Source organism: Notechis scutatus, chromosome 3 (assembly GCF_049901735.1).
Source record: "Notechis scutatus isolate UNSWTSFEM ecotype Mainland chromosome 3, rNotScu1.2, whole genome shotgun sequence".
NCBI classification, from domain to species: domain Eukaryota; kingdom Metazoa; phylum Chordata; class Lepidosauria; order Squamata; family Elapidae; genus Notechis; species Notechis scutatus.
Genome location: NC_142011.1, coordinates 12430934 through 12449159, shown reverse-complemented (window position 1 = coordinate 12449159; position 18226 = coordinate 12430934). Strand labels below are relative to the sequence as shown.

At 41.9% G+C, this 18226-nt stretch overlaps 1 protein-coding gene across 3 annotated transcripts in view; it reads left to right on the top strand.

Annotated features, from left to right (window-relative positions):
- Positions 1-18226, top strand: part of CDH4 (cadherin 4) — a 1066699-nt gene that overhangs the window by 635174 nt on the left and 413299 nt on the right. Inside the window, exon 1 of one of the 3 annotated variants that reach the window (XM_087959222.1) lies at positions 15146-15218. The exons of the other annotated variants lie outside the window; for them this stretch is intronic. Within the exon in view, the coding sequence (XP_087815348.1) occupies positions 15167-15218 (52 nt within the window). The 5' untranslated portion in view covers positions 15146-15166. Of the gene's footprint in view, positions 1-15145; positions 15219-18226 lie in introns of those variants that run through there. 3 annotated transcript variants of the gene reach the window in all.

The window sequence follows — 18226 nt, the reverse complement described above, 5'->3', positions numbered from 1 at the left end:
GTTGGAAGGGACCTTATAGGTCATCTAGTCCAACCCGTCGCCCAAGCGGAAGACCCTACACCATTTCTGACAAATGGCAGTCCAATCTCTTTCTGAAAGTCTCAAGTGACTTGAAACTTTACATGTTGAGAACATCTTAAACTTGAACTCTGATCTTTTCCCTACCCTTCAAACTTCACCATGCAGCACATATTAAACTGGCGCTAATTCTTTCCTCTTTCTTTCCTTGTTCAATTATGTCCACTCCAATCACATCGTGTCCAAGAATCGCATCAGCATTTTTAGCTGCAGCAATGGAACTGAGTTTTTTTTAATCAGGCAGTTATCTACAATGATCATTTATGCCCTCTTCCCCTCTGAGTCGCTGCTTTCAAAAACAGATGCATGGTGGTGTTTAATAAATGCTTGCAAGCTGTTACAAAACCCTTAGATGAAGATAACTGGAATGCTAATTATTTTATCTCTGCATTTTTATAGCAAAATAATCAATGCACGAACTTGGCAATTGCTCGATTTAGTACCACTTTCTTTTCTTTTGTTCTTTTTTGTGTTGTTGTTGCTCGAGCAGGCACAATTAATTCTAAATTATGCCATTTAGGTTCCAAATTGGAATAGAATCTAGAGGAGAGTGGAATAGCCTTTCCACTGCAAGAGATATTTTGTGTGTGTGTGTGCACATGTCTTTTTGGAGAGGGGAATTCAATTTTAGTTAGTTTCAATTTATCCTTCTTCAGTTTGCCTAAGGGCTGTTATCTAGTCTATTTCTTTGCTAATATGTTCCCTCCTGCTTTCTTCATTAGAAACATAGATAGAAAGTGTCACCCATCATCCATGGAGGATCTTGTAGGATGCAGAAGAATATATAGCCCTGGAAAGATTGATTCCAAGTCATTAATCTGTAGAAAAACAGAATGCTATATTAATCCTGTCTCTTTGGAGACATTATCCAAGGCCTTCTGTAGCTTGCCAGCTAGTCTGTATGGACAGTCCTTGGATTGAAGAAGAATAGAATCCTTTATATTAAGCTGCAACTTCTTTAACCAGGATTAACTGACAAAATCACAATTATCTGAATGTACGTATTATTGTAAGCCATACTTGTGTCCAGCTCAAGGAATCAGGAACCAGGATTGTTCAAATGAGTACAAGTTTATTCCATGCTATCTCTAAACAACAATCTGAATTGCTAACAATCAAGGCAACTTGATTGTCAACAGAATAAGAGTCAACAAAATTTGGGGAGGGCTGGTCTTAGATCTCTTGTGGGTGCAAAGAGACTCCAAACTAATGACACCCTTAACCCCTCCCTCAGGCTCATCCTGGTCAACTCGTACAAATTATTGGTTTATGAACCACAGTGATCAATTCACATATTTATTGATTTATTGGGTGTATCGAGTCCAGCAAAACAGATTCAACTGGTATGGAGTGATTTGCAGAGTAAATAAAATAATAATAATACATTACATATATTTGCTATTATTACAGTGCATGCAATCCTATAGGCTTTTGAAGAATAGAATGGTATGTCAACTGAGTGAGAGGCTTCTAGAAAGCCTCTGGAAACAAACTATCCCATTGGAAAGGAGCTCTAAGAGATAATGTCCATTCTTGTACATGTGCCGATTGATATCTCAACTGGAGAAGATTCTTAATAGCAGTCTGCTGTTATGCATTGGGTGGGCAGATTCTGCCTGCAACAGGAAGTCTCAAAGATCCGCAGATCCCAAGCCACAAAGGACAGTGCAGGTGATCACTAGTATCCTGAATTGTATTGGAAATATACCGATAGCCAGTGATGTTCTTGTAATACCAATGTAATATGACAAATATGAGCCTGGCCTATAATCAAAGGGACAGATGCATTCTGTGCATCGGAAGTTTGTTTCTGGGCAGTCTTCAAGGGCAGTCCCATTAAGCCAAACCAAGCTAACCAGCTCCCATTTTAATGTGTGATGTTCCTGAGGCCTCAGGGGAGAATGAGAGCATTCCTGGCACATCTGGTATTGCTGACCCTGAGCTGCCGGCAGAACATGCCTCGGCTGGGGAGAGCTCGCAGGCCAATGAGGAAGAGGAGGAGGAGCTGCCAGCCCTGATGGATGCTAAAGTGTGCAGGGTAGAGAGGCGGAGATCAGCCAGATTGATGGGGAAACGGTCAGGAGGAGCTATTTAGCACAGCAGACAGAGGGAGGCATTGCTGGAAGCAATGTGTGTGGATCGTGGCCAGATGGTTGTTTGTGTTTCTGGGACTCTGCAGCTTGTGGATTTAATTCAGTTGTGAAGAGTGTTTATCTTTGTGTTTGGAGCAGCCAGTTATCTGTCAGGTGGGCTAATTGTTCATTGCCTGGAAGATTAGTCTGCAGCTTGTTTGCGGCTGGCTTCACTGAAAATGACCCCCTGAACTTGGACAATTCCTGTGACTTCTCCTTGCAAGCCCTGAAATTGGACCAACAAACTGGTTGACAAGTCTCAGTGGAGGTCCCAGACCTCGGAGGGGATTTGGGCTGTTTATTCTTGGAGAACTGGAGATGCTCTGTATTGGAGGTTGCTCAGAAAAATGCATCCAAATTGGAAACAATGGCAAAAAAAAAAACAGTATTTGTTGTCATGGCAGGTTATGTTGATTCAAATGCCATGACATTCTTTGTGGCTTGCAGACTGAACTGCTTTAGGATGCATTTGGGATTGTTCTTAGTGAATAAACATATTTCTAGGAAACAGTCAAAGGTCGGAGTTCTCATTAGGATATAAAATAAAGTGAGGGAGATGTTTTGTATTCCCCACATAAGTTGTGACAGTTAGTAGGGGAACCCCTACTCTCTTGCCTTCCACTTGAAGATGTGAAAGGATTATATCATTAGATCCTACTTGTAGTGCCACTCATAGTTTGGAATATGTCTCAGAATGTTTTACTAAGCACTTCAATTCTTCCAACTTGCAAAGGCAAAACTTTTCATCCGCATTTATGGGCAATCAACCTTAAGGTGGAAGATCATAAGTTCCTTTCCAGCAAAACTTCCCAGCCTTAATAGTTGCATTGTAGGGAGATCAATAGCTGCGTAATGAGCTATCCATTTTCTTTCCCCTGCCTTAATGGCAGAAACTGGGTGTGCTTCTTTTAACTCTGCATTGTGAAATGATAAACTGCCTTTTAATAGAACATTAACATTAATCTAAACAAGATTAGCAGTGCAGAGCTTTATATGAATAAGCTTGCTCAATTAAAACAGATGGCCGCCTGTGCTGAATTATATTATGTTAATGTAAGCCTCCCTTTCTCTCTCTCTTTCTCTCTCTCCTCCCTCCTGTCCTCTGTGTGTGTGGGTGGGGAAGGGGGAGAGAGAGGAGAGAAAGAGAAAGAGAGAGAGGAGGGAGGGGGAGGGAGAGAGAGGGAAAGAGAGAGGAGGGAGGGAGAGGAGGGAGAGAAAGAGAGTAGAGAGATGAGGGAGAGGAGAGAGAAAGAGAGTAGAGAGATGAGGGAGAGGAGAGAGAAAGAGAGAGAGAGGAGAGAGGAGGAAGGGAGAGAGAGAAAGAGAGGGAGGAGAGAGGGAGAGAGAGAGAGAGGAAGAGAGACGAGAGAGACGGAGGAAGAGAGAGACTGAGTGTCAATTCTAAAAATATTAACTCATATATTTACACATATTCCCAGGAAGTTTTCCAATACTTAGATTTATCATCTTTTATTTTATTTTGTAAGGATTTTTCTTGCATTACATATGTACACACAAACACACACTGAACATACTTCCTCTAAGGAGGATGGGGACTCATCAACAATTAGCATCACTATCCGAGGATTGAAATGAGAAGGAGGCAAAGGTAAAGAAACAGACATCTTTCAGTTGCATAGAATAGGTAGCAACACTTAGTCCGAAACTAAGAACCTACGTTTACCCCTTACCATCCTCAGATAGAATCTTAGCTAAGTTTCTGTTGCAGAGAAGCCTAGAGTCTGCCACCTTCTTTTTTTACTGTTGTTTCCTCTAAGCATCCATGATCTCTTCATTTTGTGGCTCAAGGTATTATTAAAGTCTGTTTTCTATCTTGTTTTTAGTTGCTCTGTATTATTAAGACACGCAACACCCTCAATATGGGTGGCGCAGCCAGGAGGGATAAAGACAGAAATTACAGGTTGCTCCTCGGAGGAGCTTGCAGTCTACACTTTGACGGTGAGATGGAAAAGAGCAGGGGAGAGGTGGAAAGAAACGTGGTTCCTTAAAAAGAATCTGTTATTTGTAAAGTCAGCAGCATAGTTAAAAATGCAAAAAAAAGAGTTTAGTTTACTTTATTGTCATTGCACCTTGTACAATGAAATCAAACACCATCGTCAGTGCACATCATGACCATGGCCATAAAAATAAACACAAACTCACATCCTTCACCCTTCACACATTGAACCGGAAACCCCCGACACCGCACCAACACTGCACTATATAGCAGAATTCAAAAGAGCTACTGCCCTGGGATAGAAGCTGTTTTTCAGCCTATTTGTCCTTGTTTTTATTATTTCGTACCACCTGCTAGATGGTAATAGTTCAAAAAAAGGGTGCCCAGGATGAGATGGATCTTTAAGAATGTTTTGAACTTTCTTAAGACAGCGGGAGCTATAAAGCTCTTCCAAAGAGGGGAGAGGGCAACCAATGATCTTCTGGGCAATGACGTTAACCCTCGGGAGTGCTGTCCTATCTGCCACTGTGCAATTGGCAAACCATACAGAGGTGCAGTAAGTTAAGATGCTCTCTATGGTGCAGCGGTAGAAGGTCACCAGCAGTTTTTCATCCAGTTGTTGTCTTCTGAGAAATCTCAGATAGTATAATCTCTGCTGGGCCCTTTTGACCAGGGCTGCAATGTGAGGTCAGGTCCTCTTTTAGGGTAACACCCAGAAACTTAAAGCTGGCCACTTGCTCCACTCAGTCTCCATTGATAAGCAAGGGCTGGATGTCTGATCTGTTCCTTCTATAATCCACTATAAGCTCCTTGGTCTTATTAGTGTTGAGGACCAAGTTATTGTCTCCACACCATGAAAGCAACCGGTCTACCTCATCTCGGTAGACAGACTCATCCCCACCGGAGATAAGTCCCACCACTGTTGTTTCATCTGCAAATTTAGCAATAGTATTACTAGCATGAGTGAGAATGCAGTCATGCACATAAAGAGTATAAAGTAAGGGACTCAACACACAACCCTGTGATGTACCAGTGTTAAGAATAAGAGCTGAAGAGGTATGATTACCTAATCCGACCCTCTGTGAGTGGCCAGACAGGAAATCCATACTCCAAAGGCAGATTGAATTAGAAAGCCCAAGGTCCAGAAGTTTAGACACTAGTCTATGTGGAAGAAATGTGTTAAACGCAGAGCTAAAATCCACAAAAAGCATCCTCACATAGCCCCCCTGCTGTTCTAGATGAGTCAGAGCAGTGTGAAGAGTGATGGCGATAGCGTCTTCTGTAGATCTATTTTTTTCTGTATGCAAACTGGTGTTTATCAAATGTATGCGAAAGACCAGAAATGATGTGCCGGCAGACCAATTTTTCAAAGCACTTCATGATGAGTGCCACTGGTCTGTAATCATTGAGGTTGTTGATAGGGAACTTCTTTGGCAACGGAACAATGGTGGAAGCCTTCAAACAAGATGGAATAGTGGAATAAAGACCGATTGAAGATCCTGGTAAAGACTCCAGCCAACTGATCAGCATAGTCTTTAAGCACTTGGCCAGAGATACCGTCAGGACTGGCAGCCTTTCTAGGGTCCACAGCCCTCAGAATGTTCATCACCTCCTGTTCCTCCACAATGAGGTGGGGGCTACAATTGGCTGGTGGTTGTATTTTATCTGTCTCTGATGTCTCCACTTCAAAGCGAGCAAAGAAATGATTCAGTTCCTCTGCCAATGAAGCATCCCCCTCAGCAGGGATAACATTGGTCAGTTGATGGTTGGTAATTTGTTGAATCCCTCACCACACCTGCCTCATGCTATTGCTATAAAATTATCCTCAATCTTCCTCTTATAATCAGTCTTGGTCTTCCGAATACCTTTCTTCAGATTAGCTCTGGCAACACTGTATCTTGCCCCATCACCGGACCTAAAGGCCTTGGTCCTGTCACGCAAGAGGCGCTGGACTTCCTTGGTCATCCAGGGTTTCTGATTGGGATAGATCCTAATACATTTATCCACAGTGATAGTATCTGTGCAGTGTTTGATATAGCACAGAACAGTTGCAGTGTGCACCTCTAGGTCAGGGTGGTAAAAGATGTCCCAATTTGTGTTCTCAAAACAATCCTGAAGTTGTTGGGAAGTATCTTCTGGCCAAGTTTCCACTGTCTTTATTATAGGCAGAGCCCGTCTCCTAAGAGGGATGTATGCTGGTGCTAAAAGCAGTGACATATGGTCTGATTGTCCCAAATGTGGTAATTGTATAACCTTATAGCCACCCTCAATATGGGTGGCACAGCCAGGAGGAATAAAGACAGAAATTACAGGTTGCTCCTCGAAGGAGCTTGTAGTCTACACTTTGACGGTGAGATGGAAAAGAGCAGGGGAGAGGTGGAAAGAAATATGGTTCCTTAAAAATAATCTGCTATGTGTAAAGTCAGCAGCATAGTTAAATAGATGCAAAAAAAAAAAAAAAAAGAGTAGATAGAAGATATGATTTTTCTCCCTGCTTGCTTGCTTTTATGTTGATCACCCAGTGAGCCAAATTCTCCCTTGTGTGGCAATTTTGTTGGTTTTCAGGGTTCTGGAGGGATGGCTTCACATTGGATTGCACGCAGATGTTTTTAGCCTCCCATCTCTGGAGTGTCAATAGAATGAATGCAGGCAGTTTACTGTAACTCAAGAGGGATTTTACAGTCTCCCTTTTTCCCTGACTCAAAATCTTCTTGAAAGCTTTCCAGTTACTAGCTGATCCTTTTTCCTCCTCCTTCTGCTTTCTTTACCCTTTGTCCTAAATCTGCTCTAATGTGGCAGTTGCTGCTTCTTGAAGCAGTGACAAGGGGGGTGGGGAAATATTGCAATTTTGTTGGGTTGGTGTTTTTCCCCCCCACTCTCCAAATACGATTCTGCATTTATCTGGTGGATTGCAGAGGTATCATGAGCAGATACAATTGGCTATCCTATCTGGATGTTCTCCTGTTCCATATCCAAGGGATGAGTACCCAAGACCATAATGTACTGGCGGATTTTAACTTCTAGATCAGCATTTCCCAACCTTAGCCATTACTAGCTTTGTGGACTTCATCTCCCAGAATTTCCACTGCCAAGATGGCCATTGATAAGAATTCTGCCAGTTCATACTTCTGGAAATGGCCAACGTTAGGAAACATTATTCTATCTAGACAGTTTGTTCAAGCAATCCAGGACCCCGGAGAGCTCCCAAAGAAATTCCTACATTGATTTGGTCAGTGCAGAACTAAAAGCCAATTATAGCATTAGATGTAACAATAACAGAGTGGGAAAGGTCTTGGAAGGTTTTCTAGAATCTATTCCAACCCCTGCTCAGGCAGGAAACCTTAAAAGCCTCCAGTGTTGGAGTACCCACAACTTCTGAAGGCAAGCTGTTCCAATGTTTGATAGTTCTTACTGTCAGGAAATTTCTCCTTAGTTCTAGATTGCTTCTTTCTTTGTTCAGTTTCCATCCATTGTTTCTTGTCTTGCCTTCAGATACTTTGGAAAGTAGGTTGATCCTCTCTTCTTTGTGCAGTCCCTCAAGTATTGGAACACTACTAACATGTTACCTCTAGTTTTTCTTTTCACTAGACTAGACATACCCAATTCCTGCAACCATTCTTCATATGGAGAAGTGGGGTGAGGTGAGTTAACTTGGGCAGTAGAGGTTGGGACAGGAATGCAAAATATTAGAGGAGAGAGCTGCATAAAGCTTGTCTCTAAATTAGTCTGCAGCTTCCAAGTGCTATCCAAGATGCTATCTCATTGCCATTGTCTGTCTAGCCTGTTTGCATTTGTACATGAGATCAAATGACCACTCCCAGCTAATAAATTAGCCATCACTTTGTATAAGAACTGTAAGCTAAATCCATGCCATTAAAAACCTATCTCAGTGGATGATGTCCAAATCTTCTGGCTTTGGGGAATGTATCTTGTTTCCTGAAGAATTGAAAAATGATTCTCATAGGCCAATCTACTTTTTACATTTTTTTAACAAAATCTTTTTGGAATTATGCTCAGTTTTGGGCTGATGTTCTCAGTCTTATTATGCATTAAAACACAGTGGGGAGTTCAGGGCCCTATGTGCATGCCACACAGGGCCACCAAGAAATCCCAGGAATGCAGACTTTCCACTCTTCTACTCAGAATACCTTATGCCACCAGACTTGAAATTCTAGAACTAGAAACTTTGAATTACGCCGTCTTCGGTCTGACTTAAGCATGGTATATGTAAAATCATACATTGCAATGTCCTACCTGTCAATGAATACTTCAGCTTCAACCATAACAACACAAGAGCACACTTTAATAGATACAAACTCAAAGTAAACCTATGACCAAACTTGATTGCAGGAAATACGACTTCAGCAATAGAGTGGTCAATGTCTGGAATACTCTACCCCGACTCTATAGTCTCTTCCCCAACCCCAAAAACTTTAACCTTAGACTGTCTATTGACCTCACCCCTTCCTAAGAGGTCTGTAGGGGCGTGCATAAGCGCACCAACATGCCTACCGTCCCTGTCCTATTGTTTCTCTTATTCTTTTATTTTTCTTATATGTACCCATTTCATGTATTCACAACTATGTATACACTTATACTTATTATCTTGTAAACAATTGGCAAATCAAATCAAATAAATAAATAAATAAAAATAAAAATGCAAGGAAAAAAATAGATGGATCTTTGTTATTTATCAGGAATAAAACTTAATTTTAGGGTGGCATTTTTAAAGCTAGTAATTGTCAGTGCAGGGGGATGGGGAGGACAAATCAGGAGAAACACACAGCAAGAACTACAGAAACACTATTCCATTGTTAAAGGGTACAATAACAGAATCTTGAAAGCTTGACAGAGCTTCTTGATGAAAATGATAAAACTTGCTGAGATGGCCAATTTGACTTGTTTGATTAAGGAAAAGGCAATATGAACATTTATTGCTGACTGGAACACCCTCCTCCTTTCCATGCTAAACTGGTGTTTCTGTAACAGTTGCTAAATTTCTCCTTCAAGGTCATCTTCAATAATTGGAAATATCTTCAAGAGTCTTGAAGAGCTGCCAAGGCTGGTAGACAACATTGGATAAGATCAATGGAGCTGGGTTGGATCAGGTTGCATCACTACTTCTTTAAACCACTCCAATGGATCAAACAATGGTCTTGATCATTTGGGATGTTGAGCTGAAAGCCAACATCTGGAAGGGCTTCTTTTAGGGGACAGTTTTATGTTAACTCCATGAGCAGATGACACTCTTGAGTTCAGTATGTTTCAGGTTTTTTTCCAACTCAGTTAGAGGTATCAGCAGACTACCATTTCTCCACATGAGATGTTATCCAATCCAAGATCTGCCTGGAATTCCCGAATAAAAAGACCCCTAAAATGTGTACAACATGTCCTACTTCACATGAAGGTTGCCAGGTTGGATAACTCCAAAAATGAGAGGGAGGGGAGGGGAGGAAGAAAGGAAGGAAGGAAGGAAGGAAGGAAGGAAGGAATATTTTGATAAAAGAAGGGAGGAAGGGAGCTGCATGCATAGAAATCTTTCTAAATCTCTGCTACTGGAGGCAGAGATAAACAAGCAGTTACTTTGATGTTTTAAAAACATCACTTCCTGCAGCATGTATGACAAAGCCACTTCCTACAGTACCCCTTTGAGAGATATGTCTTCAAAGATGTTTATATGGTTATAATTCCCTTTCTGTTCCAAGCATCTAGTAGCAAACTAAAATATAGCTGCAATTAAATCAAAGCACAGAATGCTTTTCCCAAAAAAAAGCATATAAAATCCAAGGTCAACTAAAAACTGCTAAGTATTCTCACCAGGGAATCATGCTGGCTTGCAGCTCCCTGTTGAGCATATAGTTGGTGGTAGACCTAGATTTGTGTTTCTGTAATGTGTGAAAAGTCCTCAACTGTAACGGAGGTGGGGAGATAATATAGCAGTGCCTGCCTTTCTAAAACATAGGAGGAAGTGATAGAAGAAGCAGCTGCTAGACAAAATCTGATAGCAATGTGTGATTTAAATGAACCTGTGATTTAAATGGAAACATGGGGTGGGGAGAGATTGGATAAAACATTCCTATTGTCAGAGGGTAAAATTATACACTTCCAAAAGAATGAGGTATGCAAAACAGCACCACCATGAATGATTCATGTGGACACTTTGCATATAATTAATCTGCGCTTCATTTTTAGTTGCTGTAAAATAAACATAAAGCATGCAACAAATGAATAATAACCAATAGCCGTGAGCTTCACCATTAATATTCTACAGCTATGGGGACTCACAGAAGAGTGTTAATTTTAAATAAATATTGAAATAAAGCATTTAGCCAATCACCATAGTCCAGTGCATATATTAGTCTTATGTTGCAATCAAAAGCCTACTAGGCCTCCAAACAGACTTGCAAACTTTTATTTGCAATACAGCAAGATGTCTCCAAGGGGAGAAGATCCTGATATTGGGAAAGATGAAAGGCAAAAGGAGAAGGAGTTGGCAGAGGATGAGATGGTTAGGTAGAGTCATCAATGCAATCAACATGAGTTTAAACAGACAGACAGACAGATGAGATAGCTAGATAAGATGACAGACAGACAGACTGATAGATGATAGATAACATGATTCCCTGAAAACAAGACCTACCCTGATTTTTATTTTTGAGCCTAATATGAGCCCTACTCCCAAAATAAGCCCTATTTAAGAGCCTATGCAGCTGGCTGACCATCCATTCCATCTGGTTGCTCATGGTACCGCTGATACAAGGTGAGGCGAGGCAGGTGAGGGGATGGAGCTGCCCCGTGTGTCCCACACTGGCTTACCTCAGGGCCCCCGCAGCCAGGCCATCCATCCCTCAACAACTGCCTCGTGGCAGCAGCACCAGCGAACATGTCCAGCAGGAACCTAATGGTCCTAAGTCTGAGAAATGGTCATAAGCCACTTTTTTCAGTGCTGTTGTAATTTGAACTGTCAACTAAATGAACTAAGTCCAGGACTATCTCTATGCAAAGAGGTTTTTCTTTTCTTTTTTTTTTCTTTTTTAAAAAGAACTTACTGCAGAAAGAAAGAAAAAAAATATGGAGAGATCAGGAATGTCTGATGTTGTAGCCCGCAAGAGTAGAAGAGTTATTTACTTTGAGACCTTGGGCTACATTTACCAGTTCAAGTGGGCAAAACTCATCTTGCGTAGGTCTATATTTTAATTTAGGTTTAAGGCAACTCTCCAGTCAGGGTTCATCTCAAGTGAATGTGAGCCACTATCAAAATGATCTACTTGGTGAAATTGTGTGCAGCCCTCCATAGCTGGGCTGTGATTGACAGAGCAATAGAAATTCTGCTCCTCCTGAACAATCTCTTAACGGCAAAACCTTGATGTGAAACAAATGATGGGCAATTGCCATCGTAAGACAAAGATCATCATCTGATGACAGCCGCTCGGCTGGTGTGTAGGACTGGCAGAGAGAAACGTTGACCTCGTGCTGCTCTCTGGGGGCACCATCGAGATGTGAAAAGTTGCCCAAGCAATCATAGTCCCAGCAGGGTATTCTGATAACCTGTAATATCTGCTAAAAAGTGGGTGTAGGATGCAGGGAAAGCGCTCTGGGCGTGGGAGAGAAGACAGCGTTAACACTCAAACATCATTTGAAGCACAGAAATATACAGTTTCCTGCTCAGACCGTACTTGCAAAGGAGGCAATGCTTAGTGATTTATTTGGAAGGGAAAGCTTTGGGGTTTAAAATGAAGGCTTAGTTCTTGGGACTTTCTGATTTGATAACCATCTACATCTAATTATTATTTTTCTGCTTACGATCCATAATCCCTTGCTTCAGGGTAGAGTAGTGGTGATTAAATGGAGCTGGGCATTTAACTGGCTGGATGCCCTTCTTGACATCTACACAAAGTTCACAGCAGATTTTTTTTTTTCTTTGAGCCCTGTTAGAGAAATATCGGATGCTGCCTAGGATTGAACTCCCAACCTTCCAAGTGGGAAGCAAGAGCCTTCACCTCTAGGCCATCACACCAGTCCACCCATCTACATCTAATATTAATAATAAATGCTTCACAGAAAATAGCTGAGGTCCCACAATATGCTGCACCATGACCTAGCCAACTCCATTTTGGTTGCTCTAGTAGTGTGTTGTGAGCATCCATTCCATTCTAGGTGATCTTATAGCTCTTTTCAGGCATTTGAGGAAAGGGTATTCAATATTGTAGGACTGCTTTCCTCAACGGGTTGTGGACTTCATTTCCCAGAATTCTTAGCAGCAGCAGCCAAGCTTGGTATTACTAGAATTCCATACACCTGAGGTATTCGCGTGCAGAGGGCAATCCTAGAGTACCTATTTATACTTTTCTGACCATTCTTTAGTTAGGCTTATTTATCTAGGCTTAGCAATTAATGGTCCCAAGGGTAAAAGCTAAAGAAGCTGGGCCTAGCTCTGAGGTTAGAGGAATAGAAGCTTGAGTCACCCTTGTTTTCACAAGCCTTTATCTGAATTTCTCTAAGCCACTATAGCAACTCCCATCATATGAAAATTTGGACAAAAACATGGGCACATGCCAAAAATCAGTGAGAGTAACTTTTATCCTCCCCATAATTACCACTTCCTTTGTTGCCATGTATTTTTGAGAGCCAGGAAAGTACACAGAGTAGTCTGTCTGCCAGCAGCTGCTAGTTCGTTTAGTGCAAGCTATCATGCTATCCAGAGTGCACCATGAGGAGGCAAACTAGAAGGCCTTAGATGTATCAAAAGAGTTTTTTTTTATTTTTGAAAAGGCAATTAGACTTGGGTTTTTGTTTTTTTGTTTTGAGAGAGAAGATGTTTTGCTTCCTATCCTGGAAGCTTCATCAGTTGTTTTGGATGGTGTGGGAGATGGAAGGACAATTATTGACAGTTGAAATTATTTTGGGAGGAGGAGGGGGGAAATGATAGGTCCTGACAGGTGGGAGGTCACTCTTTTGAAGACCACAAAGTCCATATTTTGGTTTGAAAGAGTGGTCAAAGTGGCCATCTATGTCAGAATTGAGCACCTCTCCTTGATTAGAGGAATAAGACATGACTTATCCAGGGGTGGGTTTCTACCGGTTCTGTCCACCTCTGTAGAACCGGTAGCTCTGAAGAGCAGCAGACATAGAACCGGTTCTATGTCTGCTGATGTTTTTGCCCACCCGCCCACCTGGGCTCTTACCTGATCCTTATTTCCGGATTTTTCAACTTCAGCTGTCGAATGAAGCACAGCTGCAGTTTAAAAAGCAGGAAAAGAGGGCTGTTTCAAAGGCTACTTCTCTGCACTCAGCATGCTGATGATAATTTACAGGCGCTCACAGCATGTAGGGAAGCACATCATATATCACCGAACCTCGTAAATCAGTGATCCCCAACCTTTTATACGCCACGGCCCGGTACCGGCATCAGCTGGGCACCGCGGCCCGGTACCGGCATCAGCTGGGCGCCGCCATCTTTTTTTGATGAAAACGTGCTTCCGGTGAGCTTTCTACCCGGAAAAGCTCACCAGAAGCACTTTTTCATCAAAAAAAGATGGCGGCACCCAGCAAGCCAGCAGCCCGGTAGGACTTGTTCCGCGGACCGGTACCGGTCCGCGGACCGGTGGTTGGGGACCCCTGTCGTAAATGACCGAACCGGTAGTTAACCCTGTCGTATCCCACCTCTGCACTTATCCCCAGTTTACAATGCAGTCCTTTTGGCTGTTCCAAGAAGATTCCACACCTCTGATTCAGGTGACCCTGAGGTCACAGATCAAACCCCAAGTAACCACAACAGCTCTCAGAGAGTGTTAAGACCAATTGGCTACAAAGAAAACACAAGCTTTCCATTACGCCTCCATACCATCCTGTCAGAACCTACTCCCTCCCAACTAATCTCAACTGTCAATAACTGTCCTTCCATCTCCCACAGCATCCAATAGAACTGATAAAGCTTCCAGGCAAGGAAGGAAAACATCTTCCTCAAAAAAAAAGCCTTTCAAAAATAAAACCCACTTTTGATACAACTATATGACCTGGATGACTGAAAATCTACATAGACATTTAGATGGACTAGACACTGGTATTTGAACACAGATCTTTTTAACATGTATATTTTATTGTGCTTTATTAATCTAGGTGAAATGTGGATATATATTGCTAGCAGGAGTGGGATCCGAACAGGGTTAACTACCAGTTCGGGGATTTACGATGTGCTTCCCTGCACGCTGCGTGTGTGTGTAAATCTTCGTCAGCTTGCTGCCTGGACAGCTGAGCAGCGCTGCGTGCAGGGAAGCAGCATGTGAAAAAGCACTTTTTTCCTGCTTTTTCAACTGTAGCTGTGCCTTGCACAGTAGCTGAGGTTGAAAAAGCAGGAAATAAAGGTCAGGTAAGAGCCCAGGCAGGCGTTTAGGTCAAAACAGCAGCAGACATAGAACTGTTGGTTCTATGTCTGCTGCTCTTCAGGGCTACCGGTTCTACAGAGCCAGACAGAACCGGTAGAATCCCACCCCTGATTCCTAGTCCATATATGATATGACATATGCTAAATAAATATACCATACCCTTTCATGTTCTTCTCTGGGGTTTCTATTCTCTGCCTTCTCCGTTTGAATAATTAATTCTCCACGAGAGCAGATAAGGACACACAGTTTTAAATATCTACAGCATCTATAACTTGGCATGATGGTTACTGAAAACCATCTGACAAATCAATTCATTGAATAGATATGCGTTGCCAGTGTTTTTAAGGATTGAGCATAGTTTGAACCAAGTTGCTCTGTATGCAAATCTGCATTTTCTTCTAGCGATCTAAGCATTATTCTTGCCAGCTGAGGTAGGAAGTGTGAGGAGTTTAGCTCAGCTTGGGATAAAAATTGTTAAGTTTTTGCCACAGCAGCAGAATTTTGATGAACTTTGCAGAGCAGATTTCTTTTGGGTCAAACCCAACACGCTCCCATCAATCAGCGCAATATTTTGGCATGTTCTGAAGGTCAATGGATACAGACTGGTATCTTTCATGTGGGCTGTGAGAATAACTTTGAAGAACAGGAAGAAGAGCCTCAACCAAGGTAAGAGAAATCTGAGTCCAAAGCAGGAATATAATTTGAGAAAGCATTTCAGACTTGACCCTCCCTGATTCTCTTGAACATGAAGGCAGGAAAGCGAGAGGCCCTTTCAGATTTGCAAGATTGTGTCACTGCAACCTTTTAATAAAAATAGTATTTGTATTTATAACCTTGATTTCCTGTTCTGGCCAACCTCAAAGGGCTTAAATTTTCGTACCTAAACAAGTCAGTGTATTATTTACACAACATGCTAACGCTGGTTCCTTTTAATCTTGAATAATTCTCTCCTGCCCATTCTTGACCTAGTTCGCATGGCAAACTTAGCCTCTTCTATTTGCTTCTGGATCAATGTCTTATGCGAGCTCAGGAATAAACCCGAAAATAAATGAAGCGTGACTGCAAAGGCAATCACAGTATTGGAAAATGGTATAGAAATTATCTGTTAGTCCAGTTGTGGCATGTGGTGTGCATGCAGAAGACCTCTTCCTTGGCAGCAGAGAATGATGGGTGACCCGATTTATGACTTATAGTCTTAATGGTCAGGTTCCATTGTGACCATAACTCGATGACTTTGTGTAAAGTGTTAATACCCAGTTCTAGTTCTGCCTTAGGCATGAAATCTGACTGGGTGACATTGGGTCAATCACTTTCTCTCAGTCCAACTTACATTCCAAGCTTGTTGTGAGAAAAATAGGAAGAAGTATTATATACGTTCACTGTCTTGAGTTACTTGTAAAATAATAAAGGTGATATTGGATGAAAAATCTAGGTCTAGTTCCAAGCAGGGAATAAAATGTGGGGGAGGCTTCCCACAGTGAGATAAAAATCTAATAGAGGAGGAGGAGGAGGAGGAGGAGGAGGAGGAGGGAGGAGGAGGAGGAGGAGGAGGAGGAGGAGGAGGAGGAGGAGGAGGAGGAGGAGGAGGAGGAGGAGGAGGAGAGTTGGAAAGCAGGAGAAAATCAGGAATGAAATGCTTGGCAGATTTTTAACTCTTGTTATGGAGTCTCTCAGCTTTTCATGCTTGGAAAATTATAGCTCTGGTGCATGTTGTAATCTCATGAGTTTTGAGAAGAAAGAGATCCTTCTTTTCTGTGAATTCAGTTCGTCTGTATTATTCATTTGGTTTTTAAATAGCAGAACACTGCTGCATCAGAAGAAAAAAATATGGTGAGACCTTTAGTTTTCAAAATTGCTGGCTCTGCAACATGTGGAAACTGCCTCTTGTTGAAAAGATGCAAGTCCAAGTAGGAGATCTTGTCAAACATCAAACATGAGTAAAATACTAAATATTGTGGTGGAGCAATCACCAGTTATTGCCTGTTACTAAAATACCATGTAACCTGTCAAATGCTGTCAGGCAGGCCTCAGACTAGAATAAAATACAATGGACTGCCAAACCAGCAAAATATTTGACGATTGTGTTCCTCTTCAAAAATATTTGGACAATATTTTGCATCAGCAGATCCAGCAGAAAAAAGCAGCAGGAGAATATTTAGACATGTGTTTTAGGGCTGTGCAAAAGCATTGGAATAAGATGCTTTGCAACGGACAAGGGGACCCATGGGTTGGGGGTTTATTTTTTTAACACATTGTGACATCTTTTGAAAGGGTCACTTGCAATACACATAAAACCCAAAACAAGCAGAGTTTGATTGCACTATGGTGGCTGCCGTCTTGACTTTGGTGACATACCCTGTGGACACATCCAGTTAGGAAAAAACCAAAGTGGTTATGTACACAGTTATAAAACAGTGGACAACATGTTTAGGGCAGCTGTTTGAGCCTTGGAAAAGATATGGCTGCTTTAATAATTGAATGAGATGTCCTTATTAGGACTATCAAAATGTGGGCTGCAATACTCCTATACAACTACACAATGGCTCCAACAGAGTAAAATCTTCTACGAAATCATGAGTTCCTAGCCAGATTTTCAAACTAAAAGATTTATTAGGAGTAAACATGCCGGTGCTGCCTGGGTGTAGCCAATTCTGAGACACATAATTCATTGTCACCCTTGACCCTGGCTTTCCCCCTCCCCCTGGGTGTATCATAATTCATATTCTCCAATGGGACACATCCATAGCCAAGAGTCATCAATCATGTTCTCCAGTTAGAATTTTGTGTGGCAGAAACCTTAGTCACCTAGAAACTATCTTTGAAAACATTTATGGAATACAAGATGCTTCCCCCTCCCTTTCTGTTGGCAACTCTAAAAGACCACAGAAATATTTTATGAGTTGACATTGAATAATATTGAGGTATTCCTCAAGTTATGACCATAATAAAGCCTGCCTATTACAATCGCAACTTTTATGGTCATAAAACAAGTAAGCCATGTAACCAGGCCAATTGAGTGACCTTTTTTGTGGTGGCTATTAAAAAAATCACCGTGGTCAGCAAGCAAATCCAATCCTTAAGTGAACATTGCAGTTGTTAAGTAAACCAATGGATTGCAGTTTTGCCAAAAACAGGACGTAAATGCCTGTTTTCAGTAAAACCATCATAAAACACGATCATGTGACTATGGGACACTGCAAATGGCGTTAAAAGCAGCTGGGTTGCTCAGTGTTCACAGGGCAATCATGTGACTGAGGGGATGACTGACCAGATATTGAATCTGGGTCATAAATAACCCCTCAGGTAGGTCCGTCAAAACTTTGAACAGTCATAAAGTTGAGGACTTACCTTTATTTCTTCTTGCTGCCATCTAGCAGCCGACTGGATGTTCCTAGTCCAGTTATGGAAACCTTGCAAACACCCAATAGTTCTGAATTCAAGGGTTTGAATTCACATTGTGAAACACCTCATTCAAATGTTTTTGCGCTGGCTGAGTGTATTCATTTCATTTCTTACGTCATATTGTGAATGTCTGGTTCTGCTCTCATTTCATGTAAGCTGTCTAGAGCAGGGGTCCCCAAGCCTCGGACCAAGGGGTGGGCTGCTGGGGGTTCGCAGGGGTTCAGGAGAGCCCCTAGCTAAGATTCTGCACATTTCAAATCCCACTCCTGGCT